The 22,790-nt window shown below is 48.8% G+C and overlaps 1 protein-coding gene across 1 annotated transcript; it reads left to right on the top strand.

Annotated features, from left to right (window-relative positions):
* Window positions 1–11,946: 11,946 nt before the first annotated feature.
* Window positions 11,947–18,642, top strand: LOC116749085 (cytochrome P450 1A2). Its single transcript, XM_032623058.1, has 7 exons — window positions 11,947–12,022; window positions 13,306–14,145; window positions 14,728–14,848; window positions 15,319–15,408; window positions 15,685–15,808; window positions 16,960–17,046; window positions 17,981–18,642. Exons 2-7 carry the CDS (start codon window positions 13,315–13,317, stop codon window positions 18,276–18,278), a joined length of 1,551 nt encoding a protein of 516 aa, XP_032478949.1. The 5' UTR covers window positions 11,947–12,022; window positions 13,306–13,314; the 3' UTR covers window positions 18,279–18,642.
* The last annotated feature ends 4,148 nt before the right edge of the window (window positions 18,643–22,790 follow it).

Genomic DNA, 22,790 nt, shown 5'->3' with positions numbered 1-22,790 from the left:
GACGACCCCAGCCCCGAGGTCACCGGGGCCGGAAGACCAGAGGCGCCGATGGGCTGGCCCCTTCCCCCAGAGCCCTCCACCCACCCACCCCAGAGCCCGGACGACTAGCAGAAGTCAGCGTTCCCTGACGGAGGGGCGGGAAGGGATGGAGAAAGTGCAGTATCGCCGAGCGCGCACTAGCGGGGACACGTTGAGGCGCCTCTAGGGCCACTTTGGAATGCTGCAAACCAAGGGTACTTCCAGCCAGGACCCACGGGCCCTCGAAGTTCCCAGGGTTGCTAGCGCTTTGGCATGGCAGAGAAATCGGGCAGCGAGTGGATCTCCTGGTGGCCGAGAAAAGGGTTAGAGGCAGGCGCTTGGGCGGGCAAGAGAGGGGACCCAGGGACTAAAGAGGGGTGCGCCCGGCGCACATGCCTCCCCAGGCTAGCGTGCATGAGTCTGGCACATCCCTCCAGGGGGCAGAGGTCACGCGGTCCATCCCGGCCCCACCTGGCTAGGGGCGCGGTGCCCAGAAGTTGCGTGAGAAGGACCCGGAGGCCCGCGCAGCCACCCAGCCGCCCAACTCCCGGGCCCGGCTCAGTCCCAGCACAGTCACGCGAGCGCGGGCGGAGGGTAGGGGGGTGTGGGGTAGGGGGAGGAGTCGGGAGCGGGGCTCTTAAAGGGCCAGTCTCTAGTGGAGCGTGGGGGTAGAGGTGGAGGGAGAGGAGCCGCCGAACCCTCGTAGGTGCGTGATTGGATGGGGCGGGCGGGGGAGGGGGCGTGCAAAGGGCCTAGGTTTGCGTGCATAGCCGGGCTTTTGCAAGCAAGCGGGCTCCTGAGTGTGTCCTTATTTTTGGTCCACGCCTGTGGCGGGACATGCAGCCCCAGCACAGCCCGGGTCGCCTGGCCGGCTGCCTCCGACACTGTCCTCGTCCCTGCCGAGGCTTCCCGATGTAGGGTGTCCAGGTGTATTTGCGTGTTTAGCTCAACGTGTCCCCAACTAACCACATCACCCGCCCTCGCCACCGCGCTCCCCAACGCTACGAATAGCACTGCCATCCACTGGCCCAGACCAGGAAACGGAGCCTCATCCTGCCCCGTCACCTTCCACAGCAGTTGGATGCCACCTCGTGCACTGCACAGATAAATATTTACCAAGTGTCTACTATGTGCCAGACACCGTTCTGGACGCTGGTGATTGATATAGAGGTGAACAAAACTGACAACCTCCTGCTTTCCTGTCGCTTACATTGTGAGGCAAGGGGGGTGGGAGGTGGAGACAGAAAACGCAGAGTCTCAGAGAGTGAAAAGTGCTATAGAGAAAAATAAGGCAGAGAAGGGGTAGGAATCGTGTGGGGTCAGACTGCAATTCAAAAAAGGCTGGTTGGGGAAGGCCTCACTGAGAAAATGACACCCAGCCCAGGCAGGAGGGTGAAATCAAGAATCAAGGCAGATATCTGGAAGAAGAGTGCACCTGGCAGAAGGAACAGCAAGTTCAAAAGCCCTGCACAGCAGTCCTTGGGAGAAGGAGCAGTACCAGGGGCACTGGAAATATGCAGTGTCTTGTGACTGGGGAGTTCTCCTGGAATTTAGTGCCCCCAGGGAGTGGGATGCTGGGACGGGAGGGGGGGGGGGGCCACGGGAACCCTGCCCCAGGTGCAGGGAACACCTCACTGAGACACATGGGACTTTCTTTGTGTGAGACACAAAGAGACATTGTGGGGTCTGAGTCAAGGAAGATCACCGGCTACTGTGCTGAGAACAGACTGAAGGGGTAAAGGACATATTTCTCCACTTTGGTATCTGTCCAGCCCCACTGCCACAACCTCATCCAGGCCCCCATCATTGCTCCCTAGAGTACTAACAGCCTCGAAGCCTGGGTACCATCTGCCTTTCACTCTCTCCAATTCCTTCTCCACCCTGTGGCATCCAAAGTGGTCTTTTCAAAAATGCAAAATCTCATTCTAACACCACCTTGCCCCTTCAGTAGCTCCCATCTGAATAGAAACCAGAATCTTTAGCAGAACCTACCAGGAATGCCCACCTCTACTTCTAATCTCCCCTACTTAAAGTCTCAGCTAAGACATTCCTTCCTCTGAGAAGACTTCCTGGATCCTTTCCACAGCAAGTTAGATTTCTCCTGGTCTGTTTCCAACACTATTCCATGGTAATTCCCAGGACATTTGACTCTTGCTAGCACCCCAACCCAACCTGTCACTCCATCCCCCATGCTCTAACACAGAAAACCAGCCTGTGGGAAATTGATCTAATAAGCCAAGTCCTTGCAAGATAAAGGACTTGGTAAAGGAGTTAAACCCAGCTGTATTACGAATGGGGCACATGACCAGGGTGTTGAGCCCAAAGTACTGATGATATAATGGTGGAATTTAGGTAACAGAACAAGCAGGAGGCAAGGGAGGTATTGCTGAGCTTCCATTCTGTCCAGCATCCTTCCATTCATTTCACCTTTGCATCTCTGGCTCAGCCTGAGAAACTCCATGGTACCCAAGAGAGGTCTGTCCTTTAATCCCAACTGGGGCTAGAGCCACAGAGAGTGGAAAAAACTTGTGTAGAAGCCATGGCAAGGAAGTGGGAAGCAAGGTACTCCCAAATCCATCACTGCTCTGTAGCCCAATCTCTCCCTTTGCACTCAGAGTCCCCACCAATGCCCTAGCTCTAGAGGATCATGGCAGCCTGCTCATCGTGGCTGGAAGACCATCTGCTGGGGTTCCTGACCAGGACACAGAAAACCACTTCTCTTGGTAGAAGATACACTGCTTTTCTCACATTCTCCAAGGGGCTCGTAATCCCAAAGAAATTCATTAGCTAATTAAGCCAATTCCTCTCCCACTTCTCAGCTGGAGAGACCGATGCCAGAAAGAAGAAGGCCCGAGGACAAATGACAAATCAAAGCAGAGCCCGGAACTCTAGCCCCTTGCTTTCAGGCCAGGGCTCTTCCTACCATGGTTTATTGTCCCAGACTACCAGCAAAGCCCCAGGGGGCAAAAGGTAGACAGGCTCAGCCTCTAGGTCAGGGCCCCCCATCGCCCCATCTTCCTGGACAAGAGTCTGGGGCACTGGGGTTATGGGAGGCCCTGCACTTCTCATCACCAAGCCCTGTCTTGGGGAACAGCTCTCAAGATAGGAGGGGACACTCAGGAGCATGGGGCAGAGAAAGAGGGAGACAGGCAGGAGGTTAGAGGACCTTGACCCGGAGCTGAACAGCCAATCCTGGGTCAAAGTTTGTATGCCTTTGCGTGAGAAGCCCTTTGGCTAGGATTCCCTAGCGATTGATACCAGGAACACAAAGGAAGGGGTGGGCAGGGCAGAAAGGAGAGGGCTCTGGGCTGGAGGGAGAGAGACAGCTGAGGGTTTTGGCCCAGCAGAGTGACCCAGCTTAGAGTCTTCAGTGAGCACTGCTGAGGGCTACATGGCAAGGGGATGAGGAGACAAGACCCAGAATAAAACCCCTACCCCATGGTGGAAGCAGGAAGCACGCTGAACAGAGCCTATGCTAAATCTGGAAATGCTACAGGAGCTGTGAGAAGGCTGAGACCCCTGGGGGAGAGCAGAGGACTAGAGAAGGGTCCTGGTGTATGAGGAGTACAGGAAGGGCACACCTGGCATAAGGAGGGGCCATAACTTGAACAAGTGGGAGGTGGAGGTGAGGCAGTTTGAGAAGAGTGGAGTTTGAGTGGATGTGGAGAACTGGGACTTGTCTTCCAACGTGTCCTCACCCCACCAAGCCACCCTCCACCCCACCTGAGATCTGAGCCCTGAGCGCCTTCTCCGTTCCTACCTGTGCCCAGAGAGCCAGAGAGATTTGGTTTGCAGGATCCAAGGCTCAGATGGGACAGCCCCTGGCTCTCTGGCTCTTGGCTGCTATAGATATGGTGACAATACTTTCCTAGGATAGTCTAGGACTATCTAGTCTAGGACTAAGCCTATTAAGTCTTGTCTATTAAAAGTACCCTCTGGGGGCTTCCTGGTGGCGCAGTGGTTGAGAGTCCGCCTGCCGATGCAGGGGACGCGGGTTCGTGCCCCGGTCCGGGAGGATCCCACATGCCGCGGAGCGGCTGGGCCCGTGAACCATGGCTGCTGAGCCTGCGCGTCCGGAGCCTGTGCTCCGCGACGGGGAGGCCACAGCAGTGAGAGGCCCACGTACCGCAAAAAAAAAAAAAAAAAATGCCCTCTTTCCTTCTCAAAGGTGTCCTGGCTTGGGCAATAAATTATATGGTCACACCAGTGATAGTCGACATGTGAGTGGTTTCGTGTGCCCAGCATCCATCCTTTCTTCTTGAAATACCACTTCAATTGTCCTTTGGGGACCACCCCACCCCTACTCTTAGCCAATAGGCTTGGTGGAACTAACCCTACCCCAGGCTACCAGGCTGACACATGACTCAGACCAAGCCACTGAGAGCCCTGTGGGGTTTTAATGAAATTGTTGGAAAAGAAATGTTCTCTTTCTGCCAATGGTGGCTAAGCTGGTTAGAAAATAATTCTGGGCCTACCAGTGGCTATTTTTTGAGAAGCCCATTAGAGGAAAGAAGAACTGGGAGATGAGGGGAAGGAGAGAAAAAATTGATGACATTGAGCACCTAGATCCAGTTATTCCTGAAGCCAATGAAGTTCACCATAAAACATCTCCGTTATGTGAGTCAATAACATCACCACCTCCACCGTCTCCTCCTTTCCCCCTTCTTCCTTCTTCTTTACTGTTTCCTCTTTCTCTTCTTCTTTCTCCTCCTTCTCCTCCTCCTCATCTTTCTCTTCTAGTAGGAGTGGATTTGGGGATTTGCAACTGGAAGAATTATAACCAAAACCTGCAGGCCAGAGAGGCTTACCCAACAGCGTTCTCTGAGTGATTAAACCTCGGAACTTGAGACAGATCCAAAAAGGCCTGGGCAGGTTGGACAGAATCCTAAGAAGTTATTCCTATCTAATAGCTTCCCACTGGTTTGCCTCTGTGCCAACAATGCCACCATCAGCACCACTGTGAGCGGCTAGTTTTATCTCCAGAACACCCCATGGTGGAGGTGAGGAGTTGTTGGCTGGGAAGTGCCTGGAGAGAACCCACACTCGAGGCAGAGATCATCAGATGAGTCTGTGCCATCTCACTGCTCTGGGAGCAGAGTTCACACCCTGCTGGCTGGGATGCCCTGAGAAGGAAGGTGCCCCATTTGCACTCCCAGCTCCTAGCTGAGGAAGAGACCCCATCCTTTCCCCAAGTTGAAGTTTTCAGAAGGAAGTTTTTGAAGAATCTCAGAGGAAACAGTCCTTACAATGGCCTGCAGGGCCCTTCCAGATGTGGCTCCCATTATCCCTCTGACCTCCTCACCTGTTATTCCTGCTTCCCCGGCTCACTCCTCTCCAGGCACAAGAGTAGCCTGAGGTTCCTAAGACACACCAGGCAAGTCCCTCCCTGTATCTGTCAGGGTCAGCCCCTGCAGGAAACAGAGAGCCCTCTCAAACTAAGTCATTGAGGAGAATTTAATAAAGGGACCATTTACAAAGGTTCAGCATTTAGGGAAATCAATAGGGACAATGCAGCAGTCCAGGGCTAGCAGCAGCAAGGCCAGAAGTGATGAGGGGAAAGAGCGGGACAGAACCCAGAGGAGGTGGCTGTGGAGAGGCTATAGAGAGGAGCTGTGGCCTTCTGTAGAGAGTTGCTGCTAGCATGCAAAGACCCTACAGGGAGAGAGCCTAATACTCTGATCTGGGACTTCCCTGATAGTGCAGTGGTTAAGAATCCACCTGCCAATGCAGGAGACACGGATTCGAACCCTGGTCCAGGAAGATCCCACATGCCGTGGAGCAACTAAGCCCGTGTGCCGCAACTACTGAGCCTGCGCTCTAGAGCCTGCGAGCCACAACTACTGAGCCCACGTGCTACAGCTACTGAAGCCCGTGCACCTACAGCCCGTGCTCTGCAACAAGAGAAGCCACCACAGTGAGAAGCCCATGCAACACAACGAAGAGTAGCCCCCACTCACCGCAACTAGAGAAAGCCCACGTGCAGCAACGAAGACCCAACACAGCCTAATAATAAATTAATTAATTTTTTTAAAAAGGGATGCATGACAAGAGATGCGCTCTTGTCCCTCTGGCCCTTGTCATGTCCGGATGTGATGGCTGGAACTGTAGCAGCCATATTGTGACCTTGGGGAAAGGCTGATATTCCGAGGTTGGTGGAGCAGAAATTTGCAAAGAACCACTTTGTTATTCACGGTCCTTGCAAGAACAGAATCCATTCAAAACTGAATCATTGAGAAGAGTTTAATAAGGGGACTATTTACAAAGGTGTTGACAGGTTATAGAGAAACTAACACAGGATAGTGTGGTACCATACGACTAGTAACAGAGAGGAGCCCTTACTATCTTGAGCCTGAAGGAGCAAGAGGAAAGATCTGTTTCTGGAACCCAGAGAGAGAGAACTGTAAGGAGAGGAGAGCTGCCTGGCAGGAGCTGTGGCCTAGCATGGTGACTTTGCAGGGAGGGTCTGGAGAAAAAATACCCCAGACTCACTCTCCTCCCACCCTCCCATCTCATGCCCATGCCTCCCATTGACTGAACCCAACAAGTCACCAGAGGATGGGGAGCCCACTGACACAGTCTACTGAGGTCAGCCTCTCAGTGCATAGAGTGCGGTGGAGAAGGGGGGGAGTGGATGTGGAGGACAAAGAGGATTTTCAGCACAACCTGGGTCCGCAATGATCTCATTCATCGTTTGCTTGCTTGTTGTCAGTCTCCTCCACAAAGGCAAGGTCTGTCTTATTCACTGCTCTAAGTTTCCTCTGAGAACAGTGGCTGGCAACATAATTTATGTTCAAAGAATATGGCTGAACGTCCACCATGTGACAGGTACTGTACTAAAAACTGAGTAAATGAGAACATAGTTTGCTTCAAGTTGTTCGTGGTCTAGAGAGGGCAAAGGAAACCAAAGCAATATGCCACCGTGGTGTTTGTGCCACGGGAGAGCTATGCCCAAAGGAGGAGGATCTAAACCAGAGTAGGGGGTCAGGACACACCCCAGAGGAGGTGGACCTGGAGCAGAGTTTTGGAGGCTTTGCTTTAATGGAGAGATGAGAATGCTTTGTCATATATGCATCATAGTACTGCAATATAAGTAAGCATCTCTAACCTGGAAGCAATGCATTTCCATGAGAGTGTTTGTTGGATGGGGAAGAGGTGGTTGAGAGGAGGGTAGGGTGTTCCAAGCAGAGGGAACAACACGTCTGAATGCACAGAGGCAGAGAACTAGAAGAATTCTAAGAGTTCCTTCTGACTGGTGGGAAAGATGCATGAGAGGGAGGGAGTCGTGGGAAACAAGGTGAGAGAAGTGAGTAGGAACTGGCTCACATGCTGAGCTAAGGAGTTTGGTTTGGTTTTTGAATGTCTTAAGAAATTAGTACTAAGGGATTTTACAAAGGGATATGGATTGCTCAGATTTGCAATTTCAGGAAGTTCGCTTGGGTGGCAGTGTGGAGCCCAGATTGGAGGGGTGGGATGGAGGGAGCCTAGAACTGTGCCATCCAATACAGTAGCCACTAGCCACATGCAGGTACTTACATTTAAAATTAAACAGAATTAAAAATTCAGTATTTCTGTTGTACCAGCTGTTTCAAATGCTCGGTAGCCACATGTGACTGGTGGCTACCTTATTGGATAGCACAGACTTAGAATACTTCCATCATCACAGAAAGTTCTACTGGGCAACACTGCCCTAGAGACAGTGATACCAGATAGGAGGTTCCTGCAAAAGTCCAGGTGGGAAGCGGCGCTGAGAGTCTTCTCCAGGCAGCGCCACAGTGATGGAGAAAGTGGTCAGACGCAAGAGGTATTTAGGTGGTAGAATCTTGAGAGTTTGGTGGGAGGTGAATAAGAGAAGGAGTCTTTGTGGATTCCCAGGTTTCTAGCTGGAGTGATGACTCAGAGGGAAGGTGTTTGGGCAGGGAGGTGACATCATCCATTTGGACATGTTGAGGAGGAAGGGGCAGGGGCCCTCTGGGTGGACACATGCAGTAGCGGGTGATTGGATGTCCAGGACTGAATCTCCCGGTCCTTATATGATAGATTGTGAGATACACACCTGACCCAGCTTTAATTATTTGCCTGTGCTTCCCACAGCACCTGTGTCCACCATGGTCCTTCCTCTCTGCCAGGTCTGGGCACAGAGATGAATGGGACTCAGCCTCTGTCTTCAAGGGACCCACAGTCTGATTTAGGGTTTAGTTTAGATGATGATCCAGCCCCAAACTACAGCTCTTTGTGGCTAGATCCACAACAGAGGTGAGAATGGAGTGATGAAGGGCACAGAGGAGGACTTGCCCCACAGAAGCAGGGAAGAGGCTGCCATTTACTGTGTTCTGACCACTGGCCAGGCTGGTGAATGTGCAGTAAATAAACTTGTTGAGTGACCCTCGCCCTAACCGTAGCCACACCCTGCCTCTCCCTGGGCTCCCCCCTGGATAGTCAACTCTCAATGTGCCTTCTCTCATGATAGCTTCCTGATTTGCCCACTCCCCTGCCCCGTGCCCACTGAACTGCTTTTCCCCGGTATTCTGGCTCTGGGGAAAATTACTTAACATCTTTAGGCTTTCATTTCATCAACTGTAAATGAGGCCAATAATAGTACCCATCTCATAGCGCTGCTATGAAGCTCAAAGAGACGGCCAGTGTTAAACATACAGCACAGACCTTGGGGCATAGTGGGTACTCAATAAATTTCAACTGTAAGGATTATGACTTGTAATTTCTATAAAACCAATGCAGGAAAATGCTGAAAGCAGTCTTCGCGAAACTCTTAACACAGGCTAGCACTCTCACTTGTGAACGCTAATTGGTTCAACAAATCTTTTTCTAAATACATGCTGTGTGTCAGTCCCTGTGCTAGAGACTAGAGATCTGAAGAAAAGCAGAGGTTGCCTTGACCTTCAAGGATCTCACAGTACATGGGGGAAACAGCATGATGGGGGCTGTCGAGGAGGGCAGTCTGGGGCCTGTGGGATCTCAGAGGAGGGGCTCAGACCCAGCCAGCACGGTGGCAGCTGAGCAGCGTATAAAATGATGAGCAGGAGTTGGCCAGGGAACACAGGATGGGGTGCAGGTTTCCAGTAAAGGGATCAATATATGGAGAAAAACAGTGGAGGCGGGGCAAGTGGGATGTGGTGGCAACGAGGCCAGAGAGGTTAAGCAAGAGCTGCCGCAGAAGCCTTTGGGTGCCAAGCAAAGGAGTTCAGTTTTTATCTTGAAATCTAGGGGGAACATTGAGGGGTTTTCAAAAGGGAAGTAGTCAACAGACACTCAAGGATGGCTGAAGTCTAAAGATTAAAAACAATCCAATGGGGGCTTCCCTGGTGGCGCGGTGGTTGATCCACCTGCCGATGCAGGGAACACGGGTTCGTGCCCCGGTCTGGGAAGATCCCACATGCCGCGGAGCGGCTGGGCCCGTGAGCCATGGCCGCTGAGCCTGTGCGTCCGGAGCCTGTGCTCCGCAACGGGAGAGGCCACAACAGTGAGAGGCCCACGTACCTCAAAAAAAAAAAAAAAATGTTTGAAACAGTAAATTTTATATTTTACCACAGTTTTTAAAAGTGAAAGAAAATTCATAGAACTGCATAACACAAAGAGTTCATCTTAATGTAAACTATGGACTTTAGTTGATAATATTGTATTAATATTCACTCACCAATTGTAATAAATGTATCACACTAATGCAAGATGTTAATAACAGGGGAAACTGATTGGGGGAGGAGGCATATGGGAGCTCTCTGTACTTTCATTTCATTTTTCTGTAAACCTAAAACTGCTATAAAAATGAAATCTATTAAATTTTTAAAGTTCCGTGCCAAAAAAAGTACACAGCATGATTTAATTTACATGAAAAACAAAAACTAACAAAACTAATTTATGCTATTAGAAGTTGGGGTCATTGTTATCCTTAGGGAGAGAGCGCGAGGGGTTTCTAGGGTGCTGGTAACATTGTGTCTTTTGATCTGAGGACTGGTTACAAGACTTTTGTTAAGTCTGTAAAAAAATTCATTGAACTCTACAGATTATCTGCACTTTTCTGTATGTATCTTGTAATTTAATAAAGTTTTAAGAAAATATTTAAAATAAAAAGATAACTCATCTCTTATGCAGAAGTCCAAATAATTTACACAGAGACTGTCCTCAAGGAGGGGAGCAGAACTCTCCATTTGTTGGTGTGGGCTGTACACGTGACTCCCTTCCAAGGAGCACAGTACAGAAAGGGGAAAAGAGTAACGTTCCCATGGAGAAACCTGAAAATCACTACTGCAGCCCAGCTGACCAACACCAACGTCAACCTTCCTGTCAAGTTGATAGTATGTACCCTTGATATGATATGATGCAAATGGCTCTTTACTCCTGTGGTCTTCCTACCAATAACCCATAACCCCTGTCTTACCATGAGAAAAACATCAGGCAAATCACGATAGTGGGACATTCTACAAAATACCTGACCAGTTCTGAAAAAAGAGTCTGAGAAATGTCTCAACCAAGGGGAACCTAAAGAGATATGGGGACTCAGTGTAATGTGGTGTCCTCCTTGATGGGATCCTGGAACAAGAAAGGACAAAAGGACGTTAGGCAAAAACGAAGAAAATCTGAACAAAGTACGACTTTAGGTAATTAGAGAGAGAGAGAGACAGAGAGGGAGAGAGAGAGGAAAAGACAGGAGGGGAGAGAGACAGAGAGAAACAGTTTTCTACAAAACCTACTCTAACTTCAAACCTTGACCTTTTTTATAGAGTGAGCTGAACCCAATGAAGGTACAGAGAGAAAACATCTTCCCTTTCCTCTCAGCCACAGTCTTCAAACAGGCCCTGTGGCTTTGCCAGATTCCCCAGCCTTGCCTTTTGTTTTTTGTTTGTTTGTTTTTTTAAGTATTTTAGAAATTTATTTATTTATTTTTGGCTGCGCTGTGTCTTCATTGCTGCGCGCGGGCTTTCTCTAGTTGCAGCGAGCAGGGGCTACTTTTCGTTGTGGTGATGGGGCTTCTCATTGCGGTGGCTTCTCTTGTTGCAGAGCATGGCCTCTAGGCGCACGGGCTTCAGTAGTTGTGGCACATGGGCTTCAGTAGCTGTGGCTCGCGGGCTGTAGAGCGCAGGCTCAGTAGTTGTGGTGCACAGGCTTATTTGCTCCGTGGCATGTGGGATCTTCCCGGACTGGGGCACGAACCCGTGTCCCCTGCATCGGCAGGCGGACTCTCAATCACTGCACCACCAGGGAAGCCCCAACGTTCACACGTTTTTGGCATTTGGTTGTCTCTTTAGTCTCTTTGCTCTAGGAAAGGCCCTTGTCTTTTTTTCTTTCTTTCTTTCTTAATGACATTGACCACTTTGAAGATTCCAAGCCAGTTGCTGTGCCCCCACAACATGAATTTTCTTCATTCACTTTTACCATCTCTCACCAAGAGGGAGGAGGCTGAGGGGGCCTCTCTTTACAATATAGGATCCTCATCATTTCTTGTTTTCAGATTGAGGACCAGGGCTGAAATTCAGAGGTGGTCAGAACATACCTATTTCTTATCTGGTTTCACAGGTTGTTGGAGGGGTATTACAGGGCACCTTTCTGGAGAGGAGCAGTGAGTCTCCCCCGCTGATCAGCCTGGACTGAGTGCCCCCAGACAGGGTCCCTCCTCGTGGGTACAATGGGAAAGTAGGTTGGACTAGCCCAGAGAACTTTCACTCCCAGCACCCTGCCTTGCCCTTGAGAGAAATAAGCATTACCTCCAGACTCTGGGTTCTGAAAGGAGCTGGACATTCCTCCCCGGGGACATAGTACCTATCCCCAGAAGAGCTGCCCCTGGGCCCTAGGAGGTAGGTGGAGCTGAGGGATCATGGCCCAAGGCCAAGAGCTGATCCTTTCAACTTTTTTTGGTGACTTTGATATCAGGTGACCGGGACAGCAAGGCCAACCTGATTGGGGTGGTAGTTATGAAAGGCCACTCACCCAGAGCCAGAAGCTCTGTATCAGCTTCCACAATCCTGCTGATCTCAAGCACCTGCCTCTACAGGTACCTATCTTGGGCTCATTTCTTAGCCCTTGGGATTCCCCATCAAATATCCTGGGAACCAGTGGAGATGGAGGGATAGGGGGGAACACCGGGTTAGGTGTAGGAGGTCTGAGTTCTGGTTTTTTTTTTTTTTTCGGTTGCATTGGGTCTTCATTGCTGCACGTGGGCTTTCTCTAGTTGCGGCGAGCGGGGCCTTCTCTTGTTGCGGAGCACAGGCTCTAGGCACTCGGGCTTCAGTAGTTGCATGTGGGCTCAGTAGTTACGGCTCACGAGCTCTAGAGCACAGGCTCAGTAGTTGTGGCGCATGGGCTTAGTTGCTCTGCGGCATGTGAGATCTTTCTGGACCACGGCTCAAACCCGTGTCCCCTGAAATGGCAAGTGGATTCTTAACCACTGTGCCACCAGGGAAGTCCTGAGTTCTAGTTCTTGCTGCCCAGCTCCAGACTTTGGTTTCCCCATTTTTAAATGAGAAGCTTGGACTGGGCCACCTCTAAGGACCCTTAGTGTGACTGGATTGAAGAGGTGGGTAGGGCTCCCCACCTGGCATGAGGGCAGCCCTGGCTCTGGCTGCAGCCCAACCTCAGCCTTCCAGACTGTGAGAGGATGGGGCTGGGGGCGGGGGGGTGGACTTCCCTGGTGGTCCAGTGGTTAGGACTCCACGCCTCCACTGCAGGGGGCACGGGTTTGATCACTGGTTTGGGAACTAAGATTCCCACATGCTGTGCCATGCAACCAAGAAAAAAAAAGACTCTGAGAGAATGGGGACTTGTCCTTGGAGGAGGTGTCCTGGTTGGTCTTGATAAAGAATGCCCTGGGGAAGGGGGTATCAGAAGCCATTTGCATCAGCCCTGGGACCTTGATCCCATCAGTGTTGCTAGCGGGGAGCAGTTCCCTGTTCCGAGGGTATGAGGAGGTATCAGCAGGAAGGATCCCCGCGGTACAATGCCCAGCATACACGCTGCACTGGGGTCCACAAGAGTGCTCCGTTTTGAAGTGATCACTTCAGCCTCAGAATTGGTAAGGGGATGGCCAGGGCTGGGATTTCAGACGCTCAAGCTGGGAATCTCAGGGCTCTTTTCCAGTGCTCAGATTCTGTGATACACCATGGGTGAGCTCCTGGGATGAAGGATCCATGTAATTTAGTGAATGCAACTTAGTCTTTCTGGTGTCCAGCTGGGAGCCAAGCACAGAATATGTACAAGTGCTTATTGACTGAGTAAATGAATGAATGAGTGGCTTTATCTCGTCCCTCAGTCTGGCTCCTCCGTTCTCTTCCCCTGTAGTTGGTACAAATGGCATTGTCCCAGGCCACTCCCTTCTCAGCCACAGAGCTTCTCCTGGCCTCTGCCACCTTCTGCCTGGTATTCTGGGTGGTCAGGGCCTGGCAGCCTCGGGTCCCTAAAGGCCTGAAGAGTCCACCAGGGCCCTGGAGCTGGCCCCTGATCGGGCACGTGCTGACCTTGGGGAAGAGCCCACACTTGGCCCTGTCGCGGCTGAGCCAGCGCTATGGAGACGTGCTGCAGATCCGCATTGGCTGCACACCCGTGCTGGTGCTCAGCGGCCTGGACACCATCCGGCAGGCCCTGGTGCGGCAGGGTGATGATTTCAAGGGCCGGCCTGACCTCTACAGCTTCACCTTAGTCGCTGATGGCCAGAGTATGACCTTCAACCCAGACTCTGGACCAGTGTGGGCTGCCCGGCGACGCCTGGTCCAGAATGCTCTCAAGTCCTTCTCCGTTGCCTCAGACCCGGCTTCCTCATCCTCCTGCTACCTGGAGATGCATGTGCGCAAGGAGGCTAAGGCCCTCATCAGCAAGTTCCAGGAGCTGATGGCAGGACCTGGGCACTTTGACCCCTATGACCACGTGGTGGTGTCCGTGGCCAAGGTCATTGGTGCCATGTGCTTCGGGCAGCACTTCCCCCAGAGCAGTGAGGAGATGGTCAGTCTTGTGACGAACACCCATGATTTCGTGGAGACTGCCTCCTCCGGGAGCCCCGTGGACTTCTTCCCCATCCTTAAATACCTGCCCAACCCTGCTCTGCAAAAGTACAAGAGCTTCAACCAGAGGTTCCTGCAGTTCCTGCAGAAAATGGTCCAGGAGTGCTATCAGGACTTTGACAAGGTAAGCCCAGGGTACGGGAAGTGTGAGGGCACCCAAGAGTCTGTGTGTGGCCCCGCTTACCCAGCTCCAAGGTACCCACACCTGGTGTGCAGCCAAGGCCTAGGAAGGCTCTGGGACATCTCAGATCACCTGTGTGACCTGGAGCCAAGCCCTCTCCCTCTCTGGCCTCAGTTTCTTCATGCCTATAGCCTCCCTCTCAGGGCTGCTCCGAGCCCCAGGGAGATAAGGTCGTGAATGGGGCCCTGGCAGAGCCCTGTAATGTGGGGTGCTGTTATCATGAGAAGGCTTTTTTTCTGCTGGAAACTGAACCCAGACAGAGACTAATTCCCAGCTCGGGTGTCACTTTACTTCCCTGTACTCACCCCAACCTCCTTCTCTGAAATTGGACCCCTGGGGTTATTGGGAGGAAGAGTCAACGGGGCATGAAATGATACTTTAAGTCCTACCTTGGGCTGCTACCAGCTCCTGTCGTGAGCTCAACCCACTGCCCAGAGGCCAGCTGGCAGTGCCAGATGGGATGGGGCAAGGTCCAGACTTCCACCCCAGAAGTGCTGGGGTGCTCCTAAGCTTGTGCCCCCACAGAACAGAGTCCAGGACATCGTAGGTGCCCTGCTCAAGCACTACGAGGATAACTCCAGAGCTAGTGGGGGCCTCATACCCCAGAAGAAGACTGTCAACCTTGTCAACGACATCTTTGGAGCCGGTAGGAGCCAGACCCCTGCCCCTCCATCCCTCAGTGCCTGCTGTTCACACACAGCCTTGCCCAGCGCCGGGGTCCATCAGATAACTCACCAACTACGTGTCAGATGGTGCAGGACACAGAGACCAGGCCCAGGCTCAAGGTTTGAGCCCAGGCTGTACCACCAACTCCCAGTGAAAACTCAGCCAAGTCCCTCTCCTCCTCTGGGCCTCAGTTTCCCCAACTAAACAATAAAGGTTCTCTGGGCTGTAAGTCTAGGCCCTTGTAATTCCAGCAACTAATCATGAAAGCAGTGACTCAAGTTCGTGCTGAGGTGATTCCACCTCTGCCCTTAGAAAATTCAGGGTGAGGGGCTTTGGGGGAAAAGGAGGCAGAGAAAGACAATGTTTGCTACATACATGGTGGGTGCTTGGTAAATGCTGCCTTCTTGTTCCTGTCTTCCTTTTTTCCTAACCTTGCCCCATGCTGCCCAGGGTTTGATCCGATCACAACAGCCATCTCCTGGAGCCTTCTGTACCTTGTGACAAATCCTGAGATACAGAGGAAGATCCAGGAGGAGCTGGGTATGTAGTGAGCCCTAACCCTCTGGTGGAGAGAAGCCTTGGGGTCCCAGGTCATCTGTTCAATCTATATATAGCTGTTATGTACCTACTAAGTACAAGCCCTGGGCATACAATGGTGCCCACCCTTGCCTAGATGATACTGGGTGGGTCAGTGTGTCTCAGACCTGTAAACAGACATAGTACCAGATAGAGTGACACCTGGTATGATTGTGGATGCAGATGCCATGGAGCAGTCTGGACAACCCCTAAGCCTTGTCCATCCTCTGTATTCTGCAGACACAGTGATTGGCAGGGCGCGGCGGCCCCAGCTCTCCGACAGATCCCAGCTGCCTTATTTGGAGGCCTTCATCCTGGAGACCTTCCGACACTCCTCCTTCGTCCCCTTCACCATCCCCCACAGGTGAGGCCTGCCTATTCTGCCCTCCCACCTCTGAAATCATTGCCATGTTTTCTCCCCAGCTTCTCAGCCCTGGCCCTGGTCAGACCTCAGCAACTTCTTCCTGACCATGACACCAGATTCCTCACAGACCTTGGCCTCTACTCTGCCCCCATCCAGTCCAAACATGATCAGAGTACCCGGCTCTCAGGAGAAAAACCACACTTCTGACCTCAGCTCTCATTCACCTCTGCTCACATTCCCTCCCTACAGGTACTCTCAACCCTGCCAGGCTGGCCTCACCACCCCTTACAAGCATGAACCAGCCAGTCTCCAATTTTGCTTATGTTGGACCTTCTGCTTGGAAGGTCTACAGTCTTCTCTGGCTACCAGAATCCTATCCTACCTTATCCTGACACAAACTTCCCCTCCCCTAGAAGCCTTTCTCGATTCATCCAGCTGGCATAACTTCATTCTGATATTTTGTAGGACTTACAGCCATTGGTCCTTGATTAGGTCCTGGGATTTTAACAATGTCAGGAGAGTTAGTGAACATTTACTTCAGCCCGTATTTTGGTCTAGTTATACCCAGAGGAAGGGGCCTGATGCCTCAGCCAAGCTGGGAACTCCCCAGGACTGGCCCAGACTGCCTGCTTCTTGGCTCCAGAGAATGGCCAAGGGCACAGCTGGGTACAGAGAAAAGTTTAGTAAACCTTTGTTGAAGAACAGGATCTGAGAAAGGGGAAGAATAATTTCAACCCTTCCTTGCCCCTGCCATTCCCTCCTAGTGTACGGTATAGAAACCATGGTGGACAGGCTATTGGAGTGGGGTGAAGGAGCAAGAACCTCTGTGGGGGGGTATAAATCAGGAGTTTGGGATTAATATATACACAACTACTATATATAAATTAGATAAACAACAAAAACCTACTGTATAGCACAGGGAACTATAGTCGATATCTTGTAATAACCTATAATGGAAAAAACCTGAAAAAGAATATATAGGTATATATATGGCTGAATCACTTTGCTGTACATCTGAAACTAACACAACATTGTAAATTAACTATAGTCAACTTTTTTTTTAATTGTTAAAAAGAAAAAAAAACAACCTCCCAGAGACACACTCCAGTTTTCCAGCCCCTGAGCCTGACAGAGCCCTCTTCCCTCCTTAGCACAATAAAGGACACAACACTGAACGGCTTCTACATCCCCAAGGAACGCTGTGTCTTCATAAACCAGTGGCAGGTCAATCATGACCCGTGAGTACATATCCCCCACTGAAAAATGTGTGAAGTTCAGCAGTCAGGAAGGCTGTTTGTGCCCCTAGGAACTGGTTATACAATAAGGGAATGGTGCCTCGATGGCTCTGCAGCCTGCTCTAAGGGACAAAATTCAGGTCCATGTTTCTCAAACTTTAATGCATTGACCAGGAAGTTGGTTTTAGATTTCGGTGCCCAGTCCCCCGAGAATCCTCTTCGGTAGGTAAGGTGGAGTACCTCAGGTGATTCTGATGTGAATGGCTTAGGGACCTCTTTGGAAAATCTCACTTTATAGATAGGAGGATCATATAATTTACCATCCAAACTAGGGCACTTCTGTGTGTGAAAAAGGATGCTGTAAATAATTACTCCAAAACAATAAGCATAAACCAGGATGGATGGTTGAGTCCCCTTGTATATTGAGTAGGATAGAGATGGACATGTGTTCCTTCTTTTAATTTCTTTTAGTTAAAGTATTATTTCTTTAAAATAAAAAATTAATATTAGGGCTTCCCTGGTGGCGCAGTGGTTGAGAGTCCGCCTGCTGATGCAGGGGACACAGGCTCGTGTCCCAGTCCGGGAAGATCCCACATGCCGTGGAGCGTCTGGGCCCGTGAGCCGTGGCCGCTGAGCCTGCGCGTCCGGAGCCTGTGCTCCGCAATGGGAGAGGCCACAACAGTGAGAGGCCCGCGTACAGCAAAAATAATAATAATAATTAATAAATAAATAAATAATATTAGAAAGCACTATTTTCAAGGCTGGTGATTTTAGAGAGAGCTATGTAAAAGAAATAAACATCAAAATACAGTTTGGCCCCTTTCCCCACTCTCCTTTCATTGCGCTAGATCTATTCTAACACAGATGTCCCCCACCCAGGCCTTTCCCAAAGGGCCTCCCCAGCCCAGAGATACCACTTCCTCTGTTCATCTCGCAGGAAGCTGTGGGGGGACCCATCTGAGTTCCGGCCGGAGAGATTCCTCACTGCCCATGACACCACCATCAGCAAGACCTTGAGTGAGAAAATGATGCTCTTCGGCATGGGCAAGCGCCGGTGCATAGGGGAGGTCCTGGCCAAGTGGGAGATCTTCCTCTTCCTGGCCATCTTGCTTCAGCAGCTGGAGTTCAGTGTGCCACCAGGTGTGAAAGTGGACCTAACCCCTACCTACGGGCTGACCATGAAGCCTGTCCGCTGCAAGCATGTCCAGGCACGGCTGCGCTTCCCCATCAAGTGAAGAAGTTACAAGCATTCTGAGGCAGAGGGAAGGGTGGAGGTCACTGAGGAATCTTTGTTTCTTTTCTTTTCTTTTTTTTTTAACTAATAGCTTTATAGAGATATAATTCATAGACCATATAATTCACCTCCTTAAAGTATACGATCCAATGGCTTTTAGTATATCACAGAGTTGTGCTATCACACCACAATCAATCTTAGAACCTTCTCATCACCCAGTAAAGAAACCCATACCCCTCAGCAGTCACTCCCCATCTCCCCCTAACCCACCTTCCCTACCCCGTTAGCGCTAGAAAACTACTAATCTACTTTCTGTGTGTTCAGATTTGCCTGCTCTGGGCATTTCATATAAATGCAATTATACAATAAATGGTCTTTTGTGACTGGCTTCTTCACTTAGCATGATGTTTTCAAAGTTCATCCATGTTGTAGTATGTGTCAGTAAGCCCTATTTTCTTGAGTCCTGAGACTAGGCTCAGTTCACTATTCTTACTTCTTTCCTGTATGATTCACGTCTTGGAACACTTGAAGGGAACAGAGAAGAAGGGACCCAGCCTTGTAGGCCAAACCCAGATGGGTGAAGGGGGATCCCTCATGTCCTATCCTCAAAAGGTAGAGAACATCTGACCTCTCACAATGTTCTGATTTGTTCATCCATAGCTAGGGGAAGATAAGCCCCCCAGAAATGCTTGGGTTACCTGCAAAAAGCGCAGGTCCCATCAAAAGGGGACTATCAAAAGAGTGAAAAGAGGGCTTCCCTGGTGGCGCAGTGGTTGAGAGTCCACCTGCCAATGCAGGGGACACGGGTTCGTGCCCCGGTCCGGGAAGATGCCACATGCCGCGGAGCGGCTGGGCCCGTGAGCCATGGCTGCTGAGCCTGCGCGTCCGGAGCCTGTGCTCTGCAACAGGAGAGGCCACAACAGTGAGAGGCCTGCGTACCGCAAAAAAAAAAAAAAAAAAAGAGTGAAAAGATAAGCCACAGAATGGGAGAAAATATTTGCAATTCACATATCTGTAAAGGATTAATATCCAAAATATATAAGGAACTCCTACAAATCAACAACAAAAAAACCAAACAACCCAATTTTTAAAATGGGCAAAAAAGTGGTGATCGTTTTGTAATGTATAGAAATATCGAATCACTACGTTGGGCATCAGGGACTAACATAGTTTTGTAGGTCAGTTATACTTCAAAGAAACAAACAAACAAACTCATAGAAAAAGATATTAGATTTGTGGTTACCAGAGATAGGGGGAGGGCAGGGGAATTTGAATGAAGGTGGTCAAAAGGCACAAATTTCCAGTTATAAGATAAATAAATAAGTACTAAGAATGTAAAGTGCAATGTGATTAATATAATTAACACTGCTCTACATTATATATGAAAGTTGTTAAGAGAGTAAATCCTAAAAGTTCTCATCACAAGAAAACTTTTTTTCTATTTCTTTAATTTTTTTGTATCTATACAAGATGATAGATGCTCACTAAACTTACTGTGATAATCATTTCATGATGTTTGTATGTCACGTCATTATGCTGTACACCTTAAACTTATATCATGCTGTATGTCAATCATATCTCAACAAAACTAAAAGGAAAAAAGACAAACAGAAATGGGCAAAAGACTTGGATAAACAGTTCTCTAAAGAAGATATGCAAATGGACAAGTACATGAAAAAACACTCAAAGTTATTAGGGACATGCAAATCAAAACCACAATGAGGTACCATTTCACACCTACTAGAATGGCTACAATAAAAATTAAAAACAAGGGACTTCCCTGGTGACGCAGAGGTTAAGAATCTGCCTGCCAATGCAGGAGACATGGGCTCGAGCCCTGGTCCAAGAAGATCCCACATGCCGCGGAGCAACTAAGCCCGAGCGTCACAACTACTGAAGCCCACGCGCCTAGAGCCGGTTCTCCGCAACAAGAGAAGCTACCGCAGTGAGAAGTCCGCGAACCGCAACGATAAATAAATAAATAAATAAAAATTAAAAACTAGAGAGCTATTTGGGAATGCCCTGGCGGTCCAGTGGTTAGGACTCCACGCTTCCACTGCAGGGGGCCCACGTTCTATCCCTGGTTGGGGAACTAAGATCCCGCAAGCCACGTGGTGTAGCCAAAAACGAAAAACAAACCAACAAAAAAACCCGCTAGACTGTGATCATATGATCACCTCAATAGATGCAGAAAAAGCATTTGACAAAATTCAACATCCATTTATGATAAAAACAAAAACCCTCCCAACAAAGTGGATATAGCGGGGATGTACCTTAACATAATAAAGGCCATATATGATAAGCTCACAGTTAACATCATACTCAGTGGTGAAAGCTAAAAGCTTTCTTCTAAGATCAGGAACAAGACAAGGATACCCACTATCACCACTTTTATTCAACATAGTATTGGAAGCCCTAGCTAGATCATTTAGGCAAGAAAAAGAAATAAAAAAGCATCCAAATTGGAAAGGAAGAAGTAAAACTGTCCTATTTGCAGATGACATGATATATATAGAAAACCCTAGACTCCACTAAAAAATTTGTTAGAGGGCTTCCCTGGTGACGCAGTGGTTGAGAGTCCGCCTGCCGATGCAGGGGACACGGGTTCATGCCCCGGTCCGGGAAGATCCCACATGCCACGGAGCGGCTGGGCCCGTGAGCCATGGCCGCTGGGCCTGCGCGTCCGGAGCCTATGCTCCACAACGGGAGAGGCCACAACAGTGAGAGGTCCACGTACTGCAAAAAAAAAAAAAAAAATTTGTTAGAAATTATAAACAAATTCAGTAAAATTTCAGGATACAAAATCAATATATAAATATCTGTTGCATTTCTATACACTGATAACAAACTATGGGAAAGAGAAATTAAGAAAACAATCTCATTGCTTCAAAAAGAATAAAATATCTACAAATAAATTTAACTAAGGAGGTAAAAGACCCATACACTGAAAACTATATGACACTGGTGAAAGAAATTGAAGAAGACAAATAAATGGAAAGATTTTCTGTGCTCATGGATTGGAAGAATTAATATTGTAAAATGTCCATACTGTCCAAAGCAATCTACAGATTCAAGACAATCCCTATCAAAATTTCAATGGCATTTTTCACAGCTATAGAACAAACAATCCTAAAATTTGCATGGAAGCATAAAAAACATCCCGAATGACCAAAGCAATCTTGAGAAGGAAGAATACAGCTGGAGGCATCACGATCCCTGATTTCAAACTGTATTACAAAGCTATAGTAATCAAAAGAGTAAGGTATTGGCATAAAAACAGACACATGGATCAATGGAACAGAATAGAGAGCCCAGAAATAAATCCATGCATTTATGGTCAATCAATTTATTACAAAGGAGCCACAAATATCCAATGCGGAAAGGATAGCCTCTTCAACAACTGGTGTTGGGAACACTGGACAGCCACATGCAAACGAATGAAACTGGACCACTATCTCACACAATACACAAAAATTAATTCAAAATGGATCAAAGATTTGTCCATAAGGCCTGAAGCCATAAAACTCCTAAAAGGAAACACAAGTGGTAAGCTTCTTGACATCGATCTTGGTAATGATTTTTTGGGTTTGATACCAAAGGCAAAGGCAGCAAAAGCAAAGATAAACAAATAGGACTACATCAAACTAAAAACCTTTTGCATAGTAAAGGAAACCATCAACAAAATAAAAAGGCAACTGACAGAATAGGAGGAAATATTTGCAAATCCTATATCTGATATTTTGGTTAATATCCAAAATATATAAAAACTCACACAATGCAGTAGCAAAACCCCCAAACAGTCCAATTTAAAAATGGGCAGAGGAACTGAATAGACATTTTTCCAAAGAAGACATACAGATAGCCAACAGATAAATGAAAGGTGCTCAATACCACCAATCACCAGGGAAATACAAATCAAAGCCACAATGAGATATCACCTCACATCTGTCAGAATGGCTATTAACCATCCATCCAACGGTCCATCAACGGATGAATGAAGAAAATATGGGATATATATATTATGATTATATATATTTATAATTCAGCCATAAAAAAGGAAGTCTTGCAATTTGCAACAACATGAATGAATCTTGAGGGCATTCTGCTAAGTGAAATAAGTCAGGCGGAGAAAGCCAAATACCATACCAACTCACTTATATGTGAAATCCAAAAACAAACAAACAAAAACCCCCAACACCCCCAAACAAACAAAAAGACCAAGCTCACAGGTATAGAGAACAAATTGGTGGTTGCCAGAGGTTTGGGTGAGGGCAGGGGGTGCAAAATGGGTCAAGGGTGTTTAAAAGTACAAACTTCCAGATATAAAATAAATAAGTAATGGGAATGTAATATACAGCATGGTGACTAGTGTTAACAATATTATACTGAATATTTGAAACTTGTTAAGAGAGTAAATCTTAAAAGTTCTCATCACAAGAAAAAAATTGTAACTATGCATGGTGGCTGATGTTAACTAGATTTATTGTGGTGATCATTTTGCAATATATACAAG

The sequence above is a fragment of the Phocoena sinus genome, chromosome 2 (assembly GCF_008692025.1).
Source record: "Phocoena sinus isolate mPhoSin1 chromosome 2, mPhoSin1.pri, whole genome shotgun sequence".
NCBI classification, from domain to species: Eukaryota; Metazoa; Chordata; class Mammalia; order Artiodactyla; family Phocoenidae; genus Phocoena; species Phocoena sinus.
Note: the sequence above shows the minus strand (reverse complement) of the source record. Positions and strands in the feature narration are given on the sequence as shown.

Bases quoted from the DNA above. Each gene is read 5' to 3' on its own strand.
- LOC116749085 (XM_032623058.1), top strand. From the start codon at position 13,315: ATGGCATTGTCCCAGGCCACTCCCTTCTCAGCCACAGAGCTTCTCCTG. The intron at 14,146-14,727 runs GTAAGCCCAGGG...GTGCCCCCACAG, and splicing joins GCTATCAGGACTTTGACAAG to AACAGAGTCCAGGACATCGT. The intron at 17,047-17,980 runs GTGAGTACATAT...TTCATCTCGCAG, and splicing joins TGGCAGGTCAATCATGACCC to GAAGCTGTGGGGGGACCCAT.